Below are 23,855 nucleotides of genomic sequence, written 5' to 3'. Positions count from 1 at the left end.
TGTTTTTTTTAACAACTCTGTGGTGCCTGTTAACTCCATAGTCCACTCAACTGCACTGCCATCAAAGTAATTAATACATTTTACCATGTCATTTTTAAAAATAATGTAAATAAGAATTACGTCATGCTTGATTATATATTTATGGGTAAAAAAAATACAAACAATAATAAGCTCAATATGTTGTCTAACAGGTGTCCTGAATCCAGTGATTTTTTTCAGGATTAATATTGCTAAAGAAAAAATCTGTTGATTTCTACAATATTTTTCTGTTCTAGCCAGTGCTTGCAGATGACCCTTTCACCAGGAAAACAGACATGCCAGCTCTGCCACCTAAAAGAAGTATACCACCAAGGCCCAGACCACCCAGCGGTGAGTGGCTCATGACACGGTCAACTATAAGCTTTTCCAAAAAAGTCCAGTTTTTAAAAGTCCCTATTACCTCATAGAATTTATCCAACCAAACAAAAACATATCACATAATTTTAAAAATGGGAGCAACTAACTTTTATCATCTAAATACAGCACTTGTCTGTTAGCTTTACTCACTTCATCCTTTTCTCAGCCATGGGTTACCTTGCTTTGTATTAAAATTGATTCTTAGAAAGAAGATACTTCAGTTATTAAGATTCCATTGAAATCAACCATTAAGTAAATTGCCAAGAACTCAAAGAGAGACGTTTAACTGTAGAAAGCTTCAAGGTGTCAAAGAGAATCTTATACTCAAAACCTGAAAACAAAACCTGAAAGAGTATTCTGGCAAGGAGTCGGGTGAAGGACTGTCAAGAAATGGGCAAAGCTTGAAGACAGACTGACAATTTGCAACTCACATTTGTCCTTTGTCTCCTCATTATCAATGAAACAATGCCAGAGCTTTTAAACAGAGACAGAAAGTACAACTTTAAACCACTCAGAAGCCCCATGGGAACCCAGGACAGACCAATCTCTATCCAAGGAATTTAGACAGTTGTGTTTCATTGTTTATTTTATTTTGGAAACTTTTGAAAATTGTATTATTGAGCTAAAGTATATTTCCAAAACATTTGACAAAAATCCTTTTTTTAATTTGCCTTGAAACATTTGTTTTGAATTATGATATATGAATGAACTGAATCGAATCAACTAAACATATTTGCATTTTAGTCAGATGTTAAGAGAGTTTTAACTTGTTTACACTTACAGTACATTTTGTAACCTTGTGTGGTTTTAGTTTTTCTATCATTATTTATGGGATATTTATTTGTTTTCCAAGAAAATGCATCTGTCTTTATTATCCATCTATTCATTTAACTGTGTCTTTTGTCTCCAGGTACAACAACGCCAGTAAGCTTGATTGCCACACCAGATCCTTCCAAACCATGTGACCCTTTCCAGCCTTTTGGTGCTGATGTCATAGACCATTTCCAGGCAAAAAAAGGTCTAGGTGACCCGTTCAGTGGAAAAGATCCCTTCATCCCATCATCAGCATCAAGTAATGCTCCTAAAGAATCTACCTCCGGTTTTACAGATGTCAGTTCCGTAAGTTGAGACTTGGTGATACTGTTCAACCATCAAAGCTTGCAGAGATATCCAACATGTATGTATTTGTTGATATCATGAAGACAAGTCAAATCGGCAGAAAAAATATTTAATGAGACTATAACCCATAGGCTGAAAATGTTATTGTCCATGTTACATAAAAATTGCACATAAAGAGGGACACTAGGTGTTCCTGTCTTATATTTTTATTCTTTTAAGCACATGCTTTGACCTACAGACTATAAAGACATCTAAGTAGTAAAACTAAATGCAAGAAGAAAAGTGGACAATTTCTCCCAAGTGATTTGACAAAATATACATTTCATCCACACATGCACATGGCTTGTTGCACATATGAAAAGCATCATCAGCATCTGTTGTTCAGTATAGCAGCTCTGTCACTGGCCAAACACCATCACTGCAGCATTCAGTAATGAGACTCTGTGCTCCTTGCTCACTGATTCAAATGATCTAGTTTTAAAAGTTGACAAAGTTTGATACCAAGATATTGGGAATCCTAACTATCACAGACATGGGTGAGCATGATTTATAAACTTTTCTTCTCTCACTCTGTGACAAATATCATTCCAAATATGGAAAGATATGATACAGGAGTAATGTCTGCTCCCTGTGATTGCTCATTCTAAGCTCTAAAAGACTTTGTCTCTCTTTTGGTGGGAGTGTTTCCCCACCATTCCAAACGTTTTATCTGTTGATGGTCATCAGATAAAATTGACACTTTATCAAAAGACTTGCATAGTTTGCAGGCACATGACTGCTGACCATGTGTCAGAAGAGGGTACATTTCATGGTGAGATTGTGGTTCTTCATTATTTTGGAAGTTTTGCTGCATAGAACAGCCTATTAGCAGCCCTGGCAGCTTATTCTGATACTATTTTGTTGCCCATGTACACTTGTTTTGGTCATCAGAAAATTTGGCTGGCATAGCTCCAATGAATTTATTACAATGCTTTTGGCAGCTCAGTAGCCAAATAATTATGAATGCAATAAAAAGACTCTCATAAAGCACTTTAAGCAAAACAATAATTGAAACTATGCTATTCCTCCGGTCCCTACACAGAGATTGTTGTACAGGCAGCAATTCAAATATTAAATGTATTTGTCATGCTGTCAAAGAGCCCTGACATAGTATTAAGGGATGAAAAGGGGGATGACAGAGAAGCCGCCATCAACAGAATTTGCAATGTAATACTAGACTTAGGAAGATGGATGCTAGGAAGTGGCCACAGGAAGCGGAAGAGGCTTTCCAGGGTTGTTTTGAAGCAACCGATTGGACTACTCTCTGCCAGCCACATGGAAATGATATCAGTGCCATGACTGAGTGTGTGACTGACTATATACACTCACCGGCCAGATCTTCAACTATAAATCAAGACAATATATAACTATTATATATATATATAAAAATTCCCTTCTCACCCTCCGCGGGTGGTCTGTTTCATCCTCTGAGCTCGGGTCCTCTACCAGAGGCCTGGGAGCTTGAGGTTCTCCTCCAGTATCTTGGCTGTGCCTAGAACTGCACATTTCTGGACTGAGATGTCTGATGTTGTTCCTGGGATCTGTTTGAGCCACTGCTCCAGTTTGGGGTGACTGCCCCGAGGCCCCGATGACCACAGGCACCACGTGGTCTTCACCTTCCAGGTCTTTTCCAGTTCCTCCTGAGGCCCTGGTATTTCTCCAGTTTCTCCTGCTCCTTTTCCTGATGTTGTAATCACTTGGTATTGCTACATCCAGCACAACGGCTTTCCTCTGTTCTTATCCACCACCACAATGTCCGGTTGGTTCGCCATTACCATCTGTCTTCTGGATCTGGAAGTCCCACAGATCTTAGCTCGGTCATTCTCCACCACCTCTGAGGTGTTCCCACTTTGATCTCAGGCTTCCAGTCCATATTCTGCACAGATTCCTGTACACTATACCCGCCACTTGGTTATGTCGTTCCATTACGCTTCCCTGCCAGCATCTTGCACCCTGCTGTTATGTGCGGACTGTCTCAGGGCCTCTTGCACCACCTACACCTGGGTCTGTCTGGTGTGGTAGATCTGAGCCTCATGCTCTGGTGTTAGGCCTGTTCCTGGGCGGCCAGGATCAGAGCCCTGTGCTGCCTTGAGTCCAGCTTCTCCAGCCATTGGTAGGTTTCCTGACATCAGCCACTTCAGTTATTTGTTGTGGTACATCCCATGTAGGGGCTTGTCTCCCATGAGGTACTTCCAGCACCTTGTCTCTGTTCCCCATTGCCTGAGACATTCGCTGAGCACATCGTCCGTTGGGCTTTGTCCTTGATGTATTATGGATCTTGGATGTTCATCCTGACAGTGGCTCTCACACTCCTAGTCCCTGCCCTCCTTTACGGCTCGTGTACAGTCTCAGGTCTGGATTGGGTGGAACCTCCATGCATGGTTAGTACTTCCTAGTTAACATCCGTGGCCTTCATCTCTTCCATTGGCCAGCTAATTATTCCGGCAGGGTATTGATTACTGGTAAGGCATAGCTGTTATTGCACGGATCTTGTTCTTGCCATTGAGCTGGCTTCTCAGGACTTGCCTTATCGTTGGAGGTATTGGCTGTGGCTCCTTTCCTGTGACCTCATCGAGGTTGCCATTTGCTTGTGGTATCCAGTACTTGTAGCTGTCCTCAATGTCTGCTATTGTCCTTCGGGGTGAGACCCTTCTGGTGGCGACCTTCCCTCTTTGTAACCATCCGACCACACTTCTCTAGTCCGAATGACATCCCAATGTCAGTGCTGTAGAACCTGGTGGTGTGGATCAGTGAGTCGATGTCTCGCCGCTCTTAGCGTACAGCTTGATGTCATCCATGTAGAGGAGGTGACGATCGTGCCCATTCTGAGTCGGTATCATAGCCAGTTTGTTGATGATTTGGCTGAGAGGGTTCAGGCCTATGCAGAACAGCAGTGGAGACAGAGCATCTCCTTGGTATATGCCACATTTGATGGACACTTGGCAAGTGGTTTGCAGTTGGCTCAAGGTGGTTTTCCACAGCCCCATCGAGTTTGCAATGAAGCTCTTAGAGTCCTGTTGGTACATCTCTAAGCATTCAATGATCCAAGTGTGTGGCATTGAGTCATAGGCTTTCTTGTAATCAATCCAAGCGGTACACAGGTTGGTGTTCGGGTTTTGCAGTCTCGGGCGACTGTGTGGTCTACAAGGAGTTGTGTTTGGCTCCTCTGCTATTTATGCCTATGCCCTTCTGTGCCTTGCTCAGTATGTATCCATGTGCCCGCTTATCTTAGCCGCTATGATGCCTGACATGAGCTTCCATGTTGTAGAGAGACAGGTTATTGGCCGATAGTTGGATGGACTGAACCCTTCGAGGGTTCCTTCTGTATCAGATTGTGCGCCTTCAGTTAACCATTCAGAGTGAGTCCCATTTTGTAGCAGCTGTTCAGTTGAGCTGCCAGTCGCTCATGGAGGGCAGTGAGTTCTTAAGCCAGTAGCATGGACATGTCAGGTCCTGGTGCTGTCCAGTTTTCATACCCGAGACTCTGTCTGGACATCTGCCACAGTGATGGTTACCGGGGCTTGTTCAGGAGGTTGCTGTGGTCCTCTCGTAGAGAGTTAGCCACTGTGCATTGCTGTTGTGGATGCCTCCCTTTCCCAAATGCCTTTCCAGTATGTTCAGTCTCCAGCCTGGGTGGGTCTGCTCTGTTGTTATTACCCTGCCATTGAGAGTACACTTTAGCTGTTGGGTGCGAAGAGCTGGTTAATCCTCCTGGCTTCATTCCCTCGTGTATCTCTTAGGCGGCTGGCAAGACTGGAGCCTTTGTTTGGCATTTCGAGTGCTTCAGGTTTGGCATCTGCTGTACTTCTTGGGTACTACTTTCATGCACCCCTTTGGAGCTCTGACAGTTGGCTCACTCCCTCCTGTTATCTGATCTTAGCCTCTAACCGTCTTTTCCATGTGGATATTGGGTCCATGTGCTCTTATAACCACATCTCAAGGATCACTGATGCTGAGTTATATCACTCATTGGTTCTGTTATGGTTGGTAGGGATCGTTCCAATGCGCATCACATCTTCAATGAACTTTCTGATGGTACTTCACTCACCTTGTAATGGCGTCGGGTCGTCTGGTGTCATTCGGGCCATGATTTCTCTCAGTCAGTTGCGCCTCGTTAAGCCAGATGGTTCTCATACTGGGCTACATACCCAGTCTCTGGCGGGAGTTTAGGACTCCCTTCTGACCTGGCACCTGGCTCCTTCCCCTTGCCGTAGCACTTGTGTCGTACCTCGCAATCTCAATTTACAAGCATTGCCGTTGCGGATGTTGGAACACTGATTACTAGTTTGGCAGTTAGTGTTGACTGGGATTGAGCTAACCATCCTCCCACAGTCTTTGCATGTACCCTCGACTAGATTACTGAGTAGTACATTCCAACAGATCCAGTTTCACCTCTGCCCATTTCCGTCTTGTTCCATAGCCCATTTCATCAGGTGCCTGTCCTCAGCACCTGACGCAACCTTGTTGGCCGGGCGACGTCTGAGCCGGCATGTCGTGCTTATTGTGTCTCATGTAATGAGTAGCTATTACTCCAAGGTCTGCCTAAGACCCACACTGACAGCTCAATGTCACCGTTGTAACTTTTTGCCCCAGCCCCAGCCTGGCCTATATATATATATATATATATATATATATTTCCTGATATCAGGAAATCCTACCAATGGCTGGAAAAAGCTGGACTCAAGGACAGCACAGAGGCTCTCATCCTGGCTGCACAGGAACAGGCCCTAAACACCAGAGCAATAGAGGCTCAGATCTACCACACCAGACAAGACCCAAGGTGTAGGTTGTGCAAGGAGGCCCCTGAGACAGTCCAGCACATAACAGCAGGGTGCAAGATGCTGGCAGGGAAAGCATACATGGAACGACATAACCAAGTGGCGGGCATAGTGTACAGGAACATCTGTGCAGAATATGGACTGGAAGCCCTGAGATCAAAGTGGGGAACACCCTCAGAGGTGGTGGAGAATGATTGAGCTAAGATCCTGTGGGACTTCCAGATCCAGACAGACAAAATGTTAATGGAGAACCAACCGGACATTGTGGTGGTGGATAAACAACAGAGGAAACCCGTTGTGGTGGATGTAGCAATACCAAGTGACTACAACATCAGGAAAAAGGAGCAGGAGAAACTGGAGAAATACCAGGGCCTCAGAGAGGAACTGGAAAAGGCCTGGAAGGTTAAGACCACAGTGGTGCCTGTGGTCATCGGGGCCCTCGGGGCAGTCACCCCCAAACTGGAGCAGTGGCTAAAACAGATCCCAGGAACAACATCAGACATCTCAGTCCAGAAATGTGCAGTTCTAGGCACAGCCAAGATACTGGAGTAACCCTCAAGCTCCCAGACCTCCGGTAGAGGACCTGAGCTCAGAGGATGAAAGAGAGAGAGAGACAGAGAGAGAGAGTCAAAGAGACAGAAAGAGAGAGAGAGACCATCCGCGGCGTGTGAGAAGGAAATTTTATACATATATCTAGCAGCACACAGTTGCTCCAGATTTGTCGGCTGCACATCCATGATGTGAATCTCTCGTTCCACCACAACCCAAAGATGGATTGAGATCTGGTGACTATGGAGGCCATTGGAGTTCAGTGAACTCATTGTTGTGTTCAAGAAACCAGTCTGAGACGATTCACGCTTTATGACATGGTGCGTTATCCTGCTGGATAACGAAGATGGTACACTGTGGTCATAAAGGGATGGACATGGTCAGCAACAATACTCAGGTAGGCTGTGGCGTTGACACACTGCTCAATTGGTACTAATGGACCCAAAGTGTGCCAGGAAAATATCCTCCACACCATTGCACCACCAGCAGCGTGAGCCACTGATAGAAGGCAGGATGGATTCATGCTTTCATGTTGTTGACACCATATTCTGACCCTACAATCCGACTGTCGCAGCAGAAATCGAGACTCATCAGACCAGACCATGTTTTCCAATCTTCTATTGTCCAGTTTTGGTGAGCCTGTGTGAATTGTAGCTTAAAGTCAATACTAGAGACAGTAAGGAGAAGCACAGGAAAAAGCTGGATAATAAACTGCAGAGGAATTTGTGAAGAAGATTACAGGCTTCAAGCAAAAGGAGGATCAGATGTATGCTTTCAATAGCTTCAGGAACAAGCTAATCATCATCCTCTCCTGTCCTCAGTCATACAGACATCCTACTTTCCTCTAACCCACTGCTTTCTTGTCAAACCTTAGATGTCCTCAGTCATGGACTCTTCTGTTTTCACAACTTTGTCTTCAACCAAATCAGGGGATGCTGCTTTTCCCTTTACCTCTGCCTTCCACTTTTCTGTATCTAGAATTCAAGTGAAGAGGCAGCTGGAGAGAAGTACCGCAACAAGACTGCAGGTCCAGATGGTGTCAGCCTCGAGGTCCTGAAGGCCTGTGGAATACTGCAACATATCTTCAATATTAGCCTGACCTATGAGAAGGTTCCACTGTTGTGAAAGACTATAGTACAGTACCGAAGAAACTCACCCATCAGTCATCAATAACTATAGACCTGTTGCCCTGACATTCCACATCGTGAATGTCCTGGAGAGACTTCTGTTGGCCCATCTGAATAAGCAGACAAGCACATATCAAGACCCCCTGGAGTTTCTTGTTGCCGTGGAGTTGAAGATGCCTGCTTAATAAACCCACTGTCATCTCGACAAAGCAGGTAGTACTGTGAGGATCGTGTTTTTTTTATTTCCCTAGAGCATTTAACACAATTCAGTCTGAATCTCCAAAAGACTCAGGTGGAGGCCTCAGCAAATGCCTGGATCTATGACTACCTCAGCAACAAACCAGTTTGTGAGACTGAAGGACTGTGTGTCTTGTCTAACCAGGTGGTCAGCAACACAGCAGCACCACATGTGACTGTATTCTCACCCTTCCTTTTCACTATGTACACTTCAAACTTCCAGCACAAGTCCGACTTCTGTCATCTACAGAAATACTCAGATGACTCTGCATTTCTCAGGTGTATCAGAGATGGACAAGGTGCTGAAAACAAAGAGCTGGTGGACTCTTTGTGTCATGGTGTGTCAAATCAGATAATGTATCTGGAAGAAATATCTGTTGGACTTAACTAGAGGGCACTGTGGAGTCAAATTCCAATATAAAATTTTTTTGAGCACTACAGATGATGCGTGTGATTTAGAGCCCTGCAAATGGCAAGGGATTTGAATTTGCCATTCTACCACACATCATGTTCTTTGTCTCCAGATAAAAATCTCTCAAAAAGTAGAAGGAAGACAACAAGTGGCAAAATAGATTAATTCCTTTTGGAAGGGGGTGGGGCTAAGGCTATGTTATATACTGGCCATGTGAATGTAATGAGTGATGGTCTTTTATGACACAGAAAGTGTGATTCAACTGGGAGCATTAGTTTGGAAGTTATTCCACACTAATATTTTGTAGCCAATAGTTATATTTCGAACTCTTGCCACACCCACATGCTTGGATGCAGCCAAATTAAAGTAATTATGAAGTCTGCATGTCAAAAGTTGTTGGAATTTGCTCAAGATACGTGTGTAAAAAACAAAATGGTGACTTTCATCCAAAATGACCGAAAAGTGTTCCTTTTGGGTTTGGACCATGGCTCCAAGGGACTTTTTTAATAGATCCTGACAAGCTTCACATGTGTACCAAGTTCTATGATTGTAGGTAAAAGAAAGAATTGGGGCTGATTTTTTTTTTTTTTTTTTTTTTGAAGATTTCAGGGGCATTGTGGAAGAATTAGACCTCGCCCACCAAATATTGGACTGGATTCCTGCTGGCGGATGGATTACCATCGATCAGTGATTTTGGTGCAGCTTGTCTGGAATCAGTAGAATTTAGAGTCAAACAAATGGCAACAGTGTGATATCTGACTTTGCCGCTCTACCACAGCCACACCTTCCACGAAAATCTCTTTGTGCTTTAAAGTAAGTGACAGCAACATGTTATCTGTCTTCTGACATGGGGTCATCTTGATTAGGCCAAGTGGTTCAGAGATGGAGCTTTCAAATAAAATAAAAAAACAGACTTCCTGTTCTGAAGGGTTTGACCTTTGTATTTCAAAGTTATAGCATTGCAGTTGCTTTGGTGTGTACATCAAGTTCATGGCTTGGCCACACACCCTAAAACTGCTAAATAAAGTCAAGATTTTGAGAACTTTTACTCACCCATCCCTCAATTGTATACTGATGAAGATGAAGCTGATAGCTCAAAATCTTTGGGAGAAGTTTGTTAAAGTTTGAGGTGTGTAAATGTAAATTTTGAAGCAAAAACGACCCATTGGGGTAATGAATGTTGGTCAGTCTTTGGCAGCTGGGGTGCAATGGAATTTGTCAAAACCCACCAGAAGCATCCAGACTGGAGAAAATCTTGGCTCTGGCCAGCTGAGGTGTTATGTCATCTAATGTAAATAAAATGTAGCATTCATGCGTCACGCCCTTGTTCAATCGTTTTAAATCTACACACACCCTGACTTCATCTTTGTTGCGCTTTGGAGCAGGTACCATTGGGGCACACCAATCTGTGGGTTCGGTAACCTCCTCAATGATCCCAAGATTTAGCATGCACTTTAGTTCTTTCTCCACTTTTGGAAGGAGGGGAAAAGGGACTCAGCATGATGTATTGACGCTGTATGGAATTACCTCTTCCATCAGCTCAATTTTAACAGGCGCACAGTTCAGTAGTCCTATTTCTCCGAACAAGTCACTGGATAACAAATAGTCACCACTGATAGCATTGATCCGTTTGACCAGTCCCATTTGCTCTGCCACTAATAGGTTACTGACAAACTGTCCTTTAATAACTGTAATCCAGTACTGGTATCTCTGACCGTTGTGTGTGGTGGTAGCGAGGAACGTACCCACATATCTGACCTTTCCACCTGGACTCTACACTGTTGATCTGGACTTATGTAAAATTGCCATAGATAATTTTGCCAATAATCTATGGCAAAATTTTGGATTTTGCCATAGATTATTGAAAGTTGTGTCTGTCATGACTGTGGTATCAGCACCAGTGTCAATTTTAAAATTCATGGGGCTGCCATTCACCAGCAGCTCAATGTTCCAGTCAGTGTTTGAATCCAACTCCTCATTGATATTTGACTTTGCTGTTGCTCTAAGGAACAGTTCACCAATAAAAAACGAATCCTCATCTGAATCTGTAACAGCTTCGGCTCTGAGTTGTTTTAACATTTTAGTTTTACACACAGCCTCAAAATGTCCCGTTTTGTTACACTTTCTGCATCTTTTATTTCAGGCTGAACAGTTTTCTTTTTTCTCATGCGTCCTATTGCATCTCTGACAATTCTCTGTTCTCGCGTATTTCTGCTCTTGTTTCTGCCATGGTTTCTCATAGCTCCTCTTTGAGATGCTAAACTGTTTCTGTCTCACCTCATTCACTGTAGTTTCCACGCGCTCTGCACTTTGCTGCTTCACTTGTTCACTCTGACGTGCAAGCTGGATGGCTCTCTCCAGAGTCAGGTCCGCTTCTAGTTGGAAGTTTTTGAGAAATCTTCTTATTCATTATTCCGATAATGATCCAGTCGTGAATCTGCTCATCTTTCCCCGCACCGAACTTGCAGTGCTGCGCGAGCTCATATAGACTCCTCACGAAAGCTTCAACCATCTCACTGGCCCTCCAGCTCCTTTTGTGAAAACAGGCGCGGTCATGGATAACGTTTCTTTTTGAAACAAAGTATTTGTCAAATTTCTGCATCACTAGAGCGAACTCGTACTCTGGATGTGGCATATCCTCTGTTGAGGCAGAAAACACAAAAGAGCCGTAAATAGGTGCAGCATCTCTCCCCATAGAGTACAGGAGCAAATTTACCTGCACCTCGCTGCTCTCTCTGTTAAGTTTCAACGCGACTCTGAAGCGGGAGAATCTCTTCCGCCACATTGGCCACTCCTCAGGATGCGTAAAATCAAATGGTTCTGGAGGTCCAAATTTTGCCATTGTGCTCTCTTTGTAGGCGTTTAATTCCTTAATTCTGACACCATGTCATAGTATGAGGGAAGTCACGAGAGGTAATCGTCAGTTGAAAAGCCATACTTCTTTATTTGGCTACAGCATAAGGCAGTCTTTCTCAAACTGTGGTCCACTGGTGGTCCATGAGGTGCTGCATGTAAACCAACGTTTATTTGCTGTGATAGAGCTCAATGCACCTGTCGCAACAGCTAGTTTACCAAAGGAGTGTGTTAAAAAATAATGTTGGAAAACTGGCTTAAAACCAAGTCACTGAAAAGAAAGTCTGCAGATGCTGGTGGAAAGAAAATAACTCCAGGACTACTTATGATCAGAGGAAGCTAAGTGAGAGCTGCTGCTAAGTGTTGATGTTGTTCATGAGTGATTGGATTTTTATGCGGTGAGCAGTAGGACTTGACTCAGTTAATGAGAACTGTTCTTTGTTATTTTTATTAGTTTGTTTGTCTTTGATGCTCTGCTTACACATCTACAACTATTGTTATTTTTATTTATAAAAATCATTACATTAAATTAATTAAATACAATTGCTAGAAATGGGTTAATTACTTTTATACTTAATGGTGCTGAAAATGATTTTTTTGTTTCTGTTAAAGCAACTCAAGTCTATTTTTCTGTAACTGTGCTTCTAAATCACAAATAGCCCTAAATGTTATTAATGCACATAACACTTGGTAGTAACGAACAATTTCTTTCATTTCTATGTGTTTGACATGATTGGAAAGCTTAGACTCCACACATCAGAATCATGAATAACTCAAAACACAAGTTCATGGATTGTTGTGGCCAGTCACATTTACCAAACAGCACCACCCTTCTCAGTAGGATGATAAAAGAAAACAACAATACGTGAGTTAAGAGATTAATATTTTCATTTCAGGTTGCATTATATATAAAGATGTGGGGGCAACTTCAGGTTAGGTGGTCCTCAGCCTGAAAAAGTTTGAGAAACATTGGCATAAGGTAACAACATGAACTCTTTCTTATTTGAACTAGTTTCTCTGTATAGTTTGCTAGTGCTCCCCTAATGGTCATGAAACCAAACTACCGTTACTCCAGATGTACAATAGAAACTAATCTCACAACAGCCACTAAAGCCAAAAAACCTTTAAAAAAATTCTCACAAATTATGGAGGTAAAAAATATAAGAACATTGGAGAAATGTTCCATGTGCAATGAGTTGACAAATGGAGGGATTTTTTGAGTGAACACTGTAATTTCCAGACTATTAGTCATAAGCCACAAACAAGTATGGCTTAACATAATATTTATACAGAAATGTATATTTTAATGAAATACGTACTAGTAGCATATAAATGCATATCGTAAATGTTTTTTCCTAACTATTGTTGGAACATGGCTGCTTAAAGCAAAAGGAAAAATAATTGATTGCGCTCCTCGTCTAACTCCTGCACACTGAAACCACCAAAGTCGTCGTCTTTAGTGTCAGAGTTAAACAGCCTCACACACACTTCCTTAGTCTCTCTTTCGTTGTCTCTCTCAGCATCACTTTTGTTTTGAGGTAAATTTGCTCTTGGACTTCTGCTGTCCTCTTAATCTCACAGCTGTCCAGCCTTTTGAAACCTGTTGGTAAAAAGCAGTGTATTAGCTCTATCACAGCAAAGAATCAAGGCATGTAAAAAAGTATTGGCTTATAGTTAAAAAATAACAGCATTAAGAAACTGGAGCTTGGGTAGGACCCAAACTTAATTGATATATACAGCAATTGTTAAAAATGAAGACACATCTTCCCACAGGTTCATGATGAGACAGATCAAAGACGAGTCAGCAGTCTCGTCTTTGAAAGTCAACCAAACTTTAATAAAATGCAAAAGATGTCTTTCAGAAATCAGACAGAAAAAATGCATAGATTCAGTCAGATCTGACTGTTTCGCAGCGTAAGGTGTGGCTTAAATCTATGTAACTGTGGGTAATAGATTCAAACCGCTTTTGGAATATTACCGCACCGTCTGCTTGCATAACTAATGATTGTTGGTTACTTTTAACAGTTTTGGTTTTAGAAGTCATACTTCCTAAAAAGGAGTTGTTATTTCTGAGATTCTGCAACTCCAGGTGCAAAACCTGGACTCACACTATCTCTGATTTGTTCTAGCTGACCAGTGCAAGAATGTGCAAACATAACATTCCAGAGCAGCAGAGCTGTGATATCAGCTGTGATATCAATGATAATGATATCATTTTGATTTGTCATAATGATTTCATGATATCATTATGACAAATCATACTGAGTTAATTAACATATTGTAATAAAAGAATAAGTGTCATCGCATATTGTAATAAAATACAAAATACAATCCTACACAATCCCACACATTGCTCACGACCCTGCAGGCTGGCAGCCAAACAGCATTGTGGATGAAATAAGCTATTTTTGTTTTAGGGTTTAGGAAGTTGCTTTTTATAGATGTTATCATTTGTAATACATTAGAAGTTTTGAGAAATGTAAACCAAAACAGTACTACAACAAATACTACAAATAAAAATGCATGCAAGCTTTTGCACACACCAAAGTATTTTAGGGAAGTTTACATTTCAGATATTAAATGGGATGTTTTTTTCTTGCTTCTTAATATTACTGACTGTAGAATTCTCTAACACAAGACACGGCAGTATCACCACTCAACTGTCAACCTTTTGTTTGACCCTGCATGAACTTGCTGTGTGTGTATGTGGAATCACACATACACACGTGTGCGTGTTCGTTTGCGTGTGTATATGTGTGTCTGTACTTAGTAATCAGTGTGCTTCTTTGTTCTTTTTTTAACACACTTTTAAGTTCTTGCAATAGAGCTTCCAGCACGCATCAAACCTCTACGGCTGAAAATCTTGCCCCTGAGCGTTTTTTTATTTAATGTAATAGGGACGTTTCTTGACACTCAAGGACACTACAAAACACACAACAAAATGTTAATAAAATCACCTTTTATAGAGGGTGACAACTTTACAGAGTAGAAAACTGTTTATTCATTAACATTACTTATTTCAAATAGAAGCATACATCTACATGATAATATTATATTTATGTAATGTAAAAAAATATTGAACAAAGGTTAAAGTAAAATTACCGCAGCAAATTAGCTTAGCATAGAGTTGGATCCTTTGGACTAATTGTCATTATGTCATATTCATTACATCGAAAAAACATATCTCCAAAATTCCTCATTTTACACAATAGGAATTTGCAATATATATCGTATACAGTAGAAATGATAGAAATTTGAAATAGAACTCTGCAGTCTACCGGGTAACTGAGGTAATGCTTGTTGATGATGTAATGGCTGACATCAAGACAGAACAAGCGGGTAGCAGCATGGTTTGACAGTGCTAGGCAAGAGCTTGTTAAAAAGGCAAAAACATTAATTATATGAACCTGGATCGGGAATGCTTGGTCAGACCAGGAGCACATCAAGGATTGGTGCAACCCCCGCCAGGATCCACACAAGGTAAAGACCAATGGACTCTGCTTTTTAACCCTCCTGCTGTCTTAGCAATGCTCAGGAGGAGAAAGGCAGATGTCAACGTCAGACAGCGGGGAAGCACCAATGAGACAAAGTGACGGACTGACGGTCTTTCCAAAACCACAAGCATAATACAAAAAACCTCGTAGAAGCGCATAGTATAAAAAACAGTAAACAAAACCTTGGGATTTAAATTTAAGTTCAGTTCAGAAATGACACCACCTCTTAAACACCAAACATGTTACTCGTCAAAAATGACCAGGGGCGCGGTATAGGGGGGAAAAGTTATGACAATTCTAAGGGCCCTTGATGACAGGGGGCCCTCCACAAAAAAATAAAATAAAATTTACAGAAATTTAAAAAAAAATCAGGGCCCTGTCAGTTACTGTTGTCCATCCATCCATCCATTTTCTTGCACCGTTTTTCCCTCAGTGGGGTCGGGAGGGTTGCTGGTGCCCATCTCCAGCCAACGTTTCGGGCGAGAGGCGGGGTACACCCTGGACAGGTCGCCAGTCTGTCGCAGGGCAACACAGAGACACACAGGACACACAACCATGCACACACACACTCACGCCTAGGGGCAATTTGGAGAGGCCAAATAACCTGACAGTCATGTTTTTGGACTGTGGGAGGAAACCGGAGTACCCGGAGAAAACCCACCATGCACAGGGAGAACATGCAAACTCCATGCAGAAAGACCCCAGGCCGGGAATCGAACCCAGAACCTTCTTGCTGCAAGGCAACAGCTCTACCAACTGCGCCACTGTGCAGCCCAGTTACTGTTGTGTTTTTAAAAATTGTTTTTAGCAGTAAAGATTAAATGTTACCCCTCCCAGACCAAAAAGCACACATCTATATTTACACTGGACATATATATATATATATATATATATATATATATATATATATATACTGTCAAATGCATTTTATGCCATATTACATATCCCTATTACCCAATCACTTTTGTGTTTTATCTTCCATTTGGTTGTTCAATTGAAGCTGTGAAAGTTATATAAGCCATCTTTTTAAACAATTTTGCACAAACCCTTGATAGTAATTTGGGATATTTCTTATACATGTTTTATAAGAATTAATTCTGAGGTCCTTATGTGTTAAGACTCAAAAATAATTTTGGCACTTATGCAAGACCAATCGTTTAATTGTTGTTGTTGACTGTTTTCTTCTGCAATTTAAATCCCTTAGGTATGAGAGACAACTTTAATTGTTTTTTAGTGCTTATGTGCTAAATAATAAATGTAAATATGTATTTCTTTGCCAGTTACTGGCAGCAATTAACCATCTTTTTTGGAAGCAAGGAGGACTGGATATTATTTTGCTGTCCTTTATTAAACCATTTTAGTTAAACAGCATTCTTGTAATTTAACACTGGCACCAAAGAAAAAAAAATTGTAAGAGCACATTTTTATCGTTACTTATTTAAATAGATTCCACATATCACCCATTCTGTGTGAGCATGACACAGCTCACACCCCTGTGTAAGTAAAGATAAGAAAAAATGTCTTTGAATTAATACATTTCAATCAATATGTTATTTGTGGTGACACTTTTGGATCGGTGTCATATTAGACATGCTTTATTAATTTTTCTATTTACAGATGACATTCTCCCTGATTATTGTTTAAATAGATTATTTCTACTTAAAGGGGTCATTGATTGTTGTGTTTCCACTTAGTTTAATTTTCATAGCACCACTTGTAGTTGCTAACACTGTAGGTAGCAGTAGTTTAGTTAGTGGTTTATTAGTTGTAGTTTTGAAAATCTCTTGTTTAAAGCAAGTGGAGTTGCTTTCAGAACAGGGGCGGATCTAGCGGGGTGGCAGGGGTGGCAACTGCCACCCCAAACGAGAGCCTCGCCACCCCTGTTGCCACCCCAGTTAGCGACAATGAATTCAATAAATAGTTATGGCAAATCGGGCATTAAGCGCATGAAACTCTTTTTTCCCCGACAACATTGAATGCAACACAATGTAACCTGAACCTACTGCTAAGTAGCGGGAAGTGCGAGGAGGACAGAGCGCGAGCGCGCATTGATGATGTTATTTACTGGACTGGACATGACGTGATTTTGTAAGTGTGCGCCATTGCTGTCCATTGAGTCAGGAATATCGGTGGTCAGGGAAAATACTACATCACGCAAAGATCAGAACAATGTTTAGTAGTTATTCAACCATAGATAATGGTAATAAGGGCTTCAGATTTACAGGTGAGGAAACGTTTTAATTTAAAGAAAACATTGAACAAGTGAGCGTGGGTCAGTATACTAGCCTAACTGTTGTTAGTCTGCTACTGACTTTGATAACTTAGCATGTGCTGCGCAGTTCGGTGTGTTTTGGTTCCGTTAGCATTAAACAACCCGCCCACCACGTCATCCGTAGAGCAGCCGTTTAAATCAGCTAATCAACCGCCGCTGTGCTCAGGTGAAAACTTATTAATAATCACAATATAGACATTAAGCCTGACAGCATAATGTAACAGACTGGATGTTCTGTTTTAGTGTTTTTGCTACTTTTTTGTGTGGGAAATGTTTGTTTTTTGGTGTTGATTCCTCTGATCGGTAATCTCTGCTCTGTGTGCTCGTTGAGCTGTTGTCTGTCGGTTGCCATGGCAACGGGTCCGCGTAAAGCGACACAGAGCGAGAAAAGGCAGAATAAAAGTTGTTGGAGCTATTTTTTCTTTCTTTCATTATCCATTTGAATTTTGTTACTTTATTCTTAAATTTCAATTTTTTTTATTATTTACAGAGTTTATTTGTAGGTTGATAATTGTTGATTTAATTTATTTTTTTGTTTTCTTATTTTATTTATTTTCTAAATTTAGACAGGAAGTAATGTGCGTCAGTCCACTTTCTATAAGTGCAGGGGCCTGGAGAAGGACCAGCAGGCATTTGGGTTTGGGATCGATGGTTTTTAAGAGTGGTAGCATAAGAACAAATAAAGGTTTGATGTCTGTAATTGTTTGGTGAAAGAGGAAAATAAATCACCAAGAACAATCAATAAGTTTGGACATTGAACCTTGTTTTGCCTGTCTCTAGAATCATGACCCCAGTGCCTTAGTAGCGGCTTGGTGGAACTTTTATTGGATGTTTGGCTTTGCGAACAGTCAGAAGTGGTTCTGTTTGGTTCTTCACCTGTTTATCAGCTTTATTGTACCTTTATTGTGGCGCCACTGAAGCCGCTGCAATTCCTAAAACAAGCGACAAAAACTGAGCTAATACCCTGTGTTCTAAAAACATGGTGATATTTATAACAGTTGTCAAACTACGGTTCCTACAGCATATTTAAAATAAAACAATTGACCAATATAAGTAGATATTCGCCCTTTCTTGTATCTTGACAGAACTAACAGAAACTAAACTGTTTATAGATTTATATCATGGAGAATTGATCAAACATCAGTTTTCTAATCTTTATTTTAAGTCGTATTTAATAGATATATCTAATAACAAATGATGGCGCTACTAATATTTTTGTGACAGATTCTCCTTGTCCTGTATTGGGATAAAATGGTTTTCTGGACACAATGAATCACATAGCGACCAGCTGTCCAGTCCAGTAATACCAATTAGCAAGAGTATGAAAGACGTAAAAATAATTAACTATACTACATTAAGAAATTGTATTTAAGCCTCGGTGCTACATGAAGCTCATTTTGAAACAATGCAAGTTAAAAACAATACGAAATATTATAATACGAAATATTATATATATATATATATATATATATATATATATATATATATATATATATATATATATATATATACTGCCACCCTCTTGCCACCCCATAAATATTTTTCTAGATCCGCCCCTGTTTCAGAATGAAACTCATTTTCAGATAGCATTTAAAAGATGTTGATTTCTATTCCCTTTTCATGTCTTTGTGTGTCACTGAGAAATGTAAATAGTTAAATCTGGTAACTTGACTGATGATTAGGTTTTAACTTGTATGTGTTCTTTGCGCCTCTAACAGGACCGGATAAAGTCAAGGTAAGAAATTGAGCACACAGAGGGATTCACATAAAACTAGGTTTTAATTAGAATTGCTTTTTTATTATTTAATTATATATCAGATGCATGATACACAAAGAGCAGGAAGAAAAATAAGCAAAAAAATTAGCATTGAGGATATTTAGAAAAAAAAATCAATCGGATAACTTTTACAAAATAAACGAAGAGTATTCCATTTTAACATGGAACCGGCTGCAGTTAGCAGTTGTTTTTCATTGTTTAGTTTTGTATAACATTTATAAGGTTTTGTAAAACCTTCAAAAAACTATACAGCACTGTTCTTACAATGCAGCTCTCTAATTTATGGAAGTTAGGAAATGTGGAATTTAAAGCTGTTTTTTCGTTAGAATAAAAAGTATGGTCACTTACATTCTGGTCTTCTGATCTAGTACTTGGTTTCAACCATTTCTTGTTCACAGAAAAATAATTTTAATTCATTTCAATTTATTTACATTGTGTCAATTTCCAACACGCATCATACCTCTAAACTGTACCTATTCTTTTATTATGCTAATTTTTATAAGCATATCGTCTGTGAACTTTTAATATATTAACAGTTTGTACAATTCTGACAATATATTGGCATTGTACTCCTGAAAAATGTGAATTGTAATTTTTTTCAATAAGAAACTGTTGTAATTGATTCTTCTGAGTTCTGTTAGCCTGGTGTGTACTGTAGTGTGTATGAAGCATGTAATGTACAAAGTGGCAAAGCAGAATAATAAAAGACATTGATAAGTAGTCAAAATGTGTACGTCATTAGCAATAATAGTAAATCAGATGTTTACCTGGAGCATACTGTGATCACACTACTAATATTTTAAATATATAAAGTTTATATATTTAAAAGACATTCTAAATATATTTTAAATGTAATTTGTTCACAAAAATGATACACTTAATATATACACTAATCATCAAGCATGTTTATGTTACATAAAATCAGGGGTGAAAGTAGTTTTAAATTCTTGGGGGTACGATGACAAAAATAAATAAAATAAAAAAAATACATATATATATCAGGGTTTCCTCCTGTGTATTATAAGCCTGGCGGCCCGTCATTCTTAACTAGCCCCGCCGCCAGGCTAAGCGTTGCTGGTTTACATTTCTAGAGAGAAAAATAAAATCCTTTTTTTTTTTTTTTGTTTAAAGCTGGGCTGCAAGCGTCTCTTTTCCTCTTAGCACTTCACTAGCAGAGCAGATTTATTCCTAAAGGATAGGTTTATAATAGATAGGTTTATAGTTTATGCATTTATACCCGACAGCGCGCGGACTAATCACACAGCTGCCTCGCGCGCTGCCGCTGCTTTACCTCAGCGCGGATCGCGCGCGCCTCCTTTCACCCAAACTGGACCCAGACTGACCTGTACGGATATTTACGTCAACTTACTGTGAGGAATTATGATCCTTTGGAGAACTCTAGGTAAGAGTTTAAAACCCGCTGCGTTAGGTCTGGTTGCGCAGCTCAATGTGAACGGCAGGAATAACTAGGGAACAGATTTTATCAAGCGGTTGTCAAAAAAGAGCAAATGTTTTCAAACTTGCAGGATTTCTTGTTGATCATAAGGGGAATGAACACAGTAAAAGACTTGCAGGTAAATTAATTTGTTTCCATTTTAAGGGGGGGAACAGATTTTATCAGGTGGTTAAAATATTTTGTTCCCCCATCCTAACTTTGGCAAAAAAAAAGAGCAAATGTTATGAAAATCACAGGAATTATTGTTGATGATAAGAGTGAATGAACACAGTAAAAGACTTGCAGGTAAATTAATTTGTTTCCATTTTATAGAGGGTGAACACATTATTTCAGGCAGCTGAAATATCCATTCTCTCCTCTTCTCCAATAACTTTGGAAAATAAAAAGCACTTGTTTCCAAATTCTCAATAATATTATGTGTGATAGCATACTAGACATTTCCTTAATCCAGTAATGTCATATTTTACATTAGAACGGGTTTTACCAAAAAGTTTACACTCTGATCTTTTCAGGAAGTCTTTATTTTTGTGCCCTGCTATCAGCCAGCTTCCCTCCTCCTCCTTTATCAGATATGAACAATTATAAATGCACACAACGTGTTGGAAACCTGTGTTTGTTGACTGACTTTTATTTGTCAGGCTTACGAGACAAAAGCTGAAAAAAAGATTGATTCACTTCACGTTAAAAATAACACAAAACAGCGTAAAAAGACCTCCACACAAGACCTTGTTTATTTATGCATGTACTTTGATTTTGATAGCTGCCGATTAAACTGAAAGTTACAACATTGACATGATTATATGAGTAGTTTTTACCGAAAAATTGATCAGAAGCGCCGTGAAAATGGTCAGATCCGCCGGATCCACTTCTCTGGCTGCAATGCACGCCCCCGACACAGGGGGGCAGATTTTCTCACAAGGTTCGCCAGAGCGTTAGTGGATAACGAGCAGCGCTAACCTCATCATGCAGGTTCAGCCCGGTGAGGAGCTTTTGTGCTCTCCTCGAAGTCACGCATCACGCTGATTTTATATTATTTCATTAGTATTTTTATTATTATTTTTCCGGTTACACGATGCATCAAACCATATCAAATGCGATGTCTACCCGCACGGAGATCTGAGAAACTCGACCAACCAAAATAGTTTCTGTGATGCTTTTTAAAAACCTCAACAGACACGAAATGAAAGAGCTACTGAAGCCACATTATCAGCATTGAATTAAATCTCCCATTTGTTGCTCATCTCTGCGTAGTGCAGCAGATTACAGGGCCGGTCCAAGGCTGTAAGAGGCCTGGAGCAGAATCTGACTTAGGGGCCCCTTTTGTTGCTAAAATCATCAGCATCTCTAACGGCTTCTGTGTTAGATTTAGTGGCAGAAGGGAGTAGTTTAATTGGTCAGCATAAAAAGCAATAAGTTATAATCGCAGTTTACTAATTTGTATTTGTAAATTCAAAAATTAAACTCACAGCATCAGATTGTTGCTATGGTATCAAAACAATCTAACTATGAATATTGTTATTTGAAGTTTTACAAAGTAAACTTGCCAGCTCCTTAAAATCTTGTATTTAAATGTTAAACAATTTAAAATAATTTAATTTATGTATGCCTAAACAATTGAATCAAATTTAACAGCATTGATAATCTCAATAAACAAGTATCTGTGGTCTATTTTAAAATATTAGCGTTTATGGGGCCCCTGAAGTCCTGGGGGCCTGATGGAGCCGCTGACTTAACTTGGATTAAACAGAAGTGAAAATTTGATGTTTTTAGACTAGTTATGGGTTTAAATAGCATTTCACTGGAGATGTTTTCCCTTAACATATAATTACACAGTAATACTTTTACATTTCCTGTCAACTTAACATCTTTTAATACAAAAACACAGTGGACCGCCCTGACCACCAGGCTTAGCAAGTTTTCTGGGGGAAAACCTGTATATATACTGCTTCTTTGTGTGCTTTGGAGTTTCTGTGCTGATTAATTTTTTTGCGAAGCAATAAAAGCTGGTAGCTCTTGAATTGCTACAAAATAAAGTTGTATTTCTTTCAGTCCACTGGCTGCAATGTTGACATCTTGAGATGCCATGAGACCTAAATCCTGAACATAATGGCATGGAGTCATCTCAGTTTTCCATGTCTGGCATATAACCATTCATTTTATCTTTTAAACTGGTTATATTGATCATGTGTTCAGACAGAGGGATAATCAGTAGCCCAGCATCATGACCTGTTTGTTCTGAAGATCCTGCAGCTTCCACTTCTCTTCCTAACATGGCGCCTCCTCACCCTGACTCTCATACTGACAGGAGGAACCACAGAGCTCTGTTAGGTTAAAGCTCATCTTCTGAAGTTGGGATGTTTTTCCTCCAACAGGTTCCAGAGGAATCACCTCAAACCAGATGTTGGACTTTATTTTATTTCAGTGTCATTTGTGAATGTTAGCTTCTCATTTTCAACAGTGGAGCTATAAAGATTGAAAAAGGTTATTATTTTGGAGAAAATCTCATCAACATCAATATTTCCACTAAATAAGAGGCAAAAACAAAATTGTTTGATAAAGGAAAAGTCTCTTAGTACGAAGCCCTCCAGGGGACATGGGGAATTTTTTTTCTTTTGCGTCCCCTCGCAAAAGGTTTTGCGTTCCCTTGCAATAATGCCGCATGATCAGTTCATGCGGCATTATTGAATAATGTAAGCCTTTTTACGGTGTCTGCCGTACTTTCTGCTTTAATGCATGCTTATAAGGTTTTTCCATGGATTATTGAGTTATTATCACGGGGTAATCAGTCATCTGATTGTGTCTATTGTGTTCGTCTGAATGGTTTAAAGAGCTGCTTTCTGTGCCTTTCTATCTGAGCCATAACAGACATAAACATGCAGTAAATAAATCGATTTTCAATCAGTTTTTTGCACCAAAGAGTTAATAATAATAAACACGTTTTCACTGAGGCTCTGTAAGAGCCATATGAATGAAATAAGTAATTATTGATATGATAGGAGCACGTGGCTTTGACACCTGGTGGTGGGCGTGTCGATGTGGGCGAGACGTCATCAAGTATGAAGGGGAAGGTGACTGGCTGCTGGCTCTGTGTATGAGGAAGCGGGTGAAGTGGGGTGATCAGTCCTTGCAAAGTTTGGAGCATGATAATAAAAATTTAATAAATTGATAATTGTGACAGAACAAAGAAGAGGTTTGGAGTTGATTGACACACGGACAGATGAGATTCCCCACGTTAACCCAGTGCTGCCCTCTACCACCATTAGTTTGCTGTGTTTTATAATAATAAAACGTGATTATTATTATTATTAACGCTTTGGTGCAAAAAACTGATTGAAAATCGATTCAT

The 23,855-nt window shown here is 40.0% G+C and overlaps 1 protein-coding gene and 1 long non-coding RNA gene across 12 annotated transcripts in view; one reads left to right on the top strand and one right to left on the bottom strand.

Annotated features, from left to right (window-relative positions):
- The window catches only part of LOC103464192 (epidermal growth factor receptor substrate 15-like 1), a 202,366-nt gene that overhangs the window by 166,561 nt on the left and 11,950 nt on the right, over nt 1-23,855 (top strand). For 3 of the 11 annotated variants that reach the window (XM_081606682.1, XM_008408134.3, XM_008408130.3), the window contains 2 exons: nt 276-369; nt 1,307-1,515. The exons of 1 other annotated variant lie outside the window; for it this stretch is intronic. In XM_081606682.1, coding sequence (XP_081462808.1) covers nt 276-369; nt 1,307-1,515 — 303 coding nt within the window. Of the gene's footprint in view, nt 1-275; nt 370-1,306; nt 1,516-7,859; nt 8,225-9,259; nt 12,260-18,994; nt 19,012-23,855 lie in introns of those variants that run through there. 7 more of the 11 variants (XM_008408132.3, XM_008408133.3, XM_017304325.2 and 4 more) reach the window with 7 other exon arrangements.
- LOC145551529 (uncharacterized) overlaps nt 12,381-23,855 on the bottom strand; it is a 29,829-nt gene continuing 18,354 nt past the window's right edge. Inside the window, exon 2 of the long non-coding RNA XR_014087398.1 lies at nt 12,381-13,110. This is a non-coding gene — a long non-coding RNA (uncharacterized LOC145551529). The remainder of the gene's footprint in view (nt 13,111-23,855) is intronic.

This window comes from Poecilia reticulata, chromosome 4 (genome assembly GCF_904066995.2).
Source record: "Poecilia reticulata chromosome 4, P_reticulata-male-v2, whole genome shotgun sequence".
NCBI classification, from domain to species: Eukaryota; Metazoa; Chordata; class Actinopteri; order Cyprinodontiformes; family Poeciliidae; genus Poecilia; species Poecilia reticulata.
This window is presented reverse-complemented; position numbering and strand designations above follow the sequence as displayed.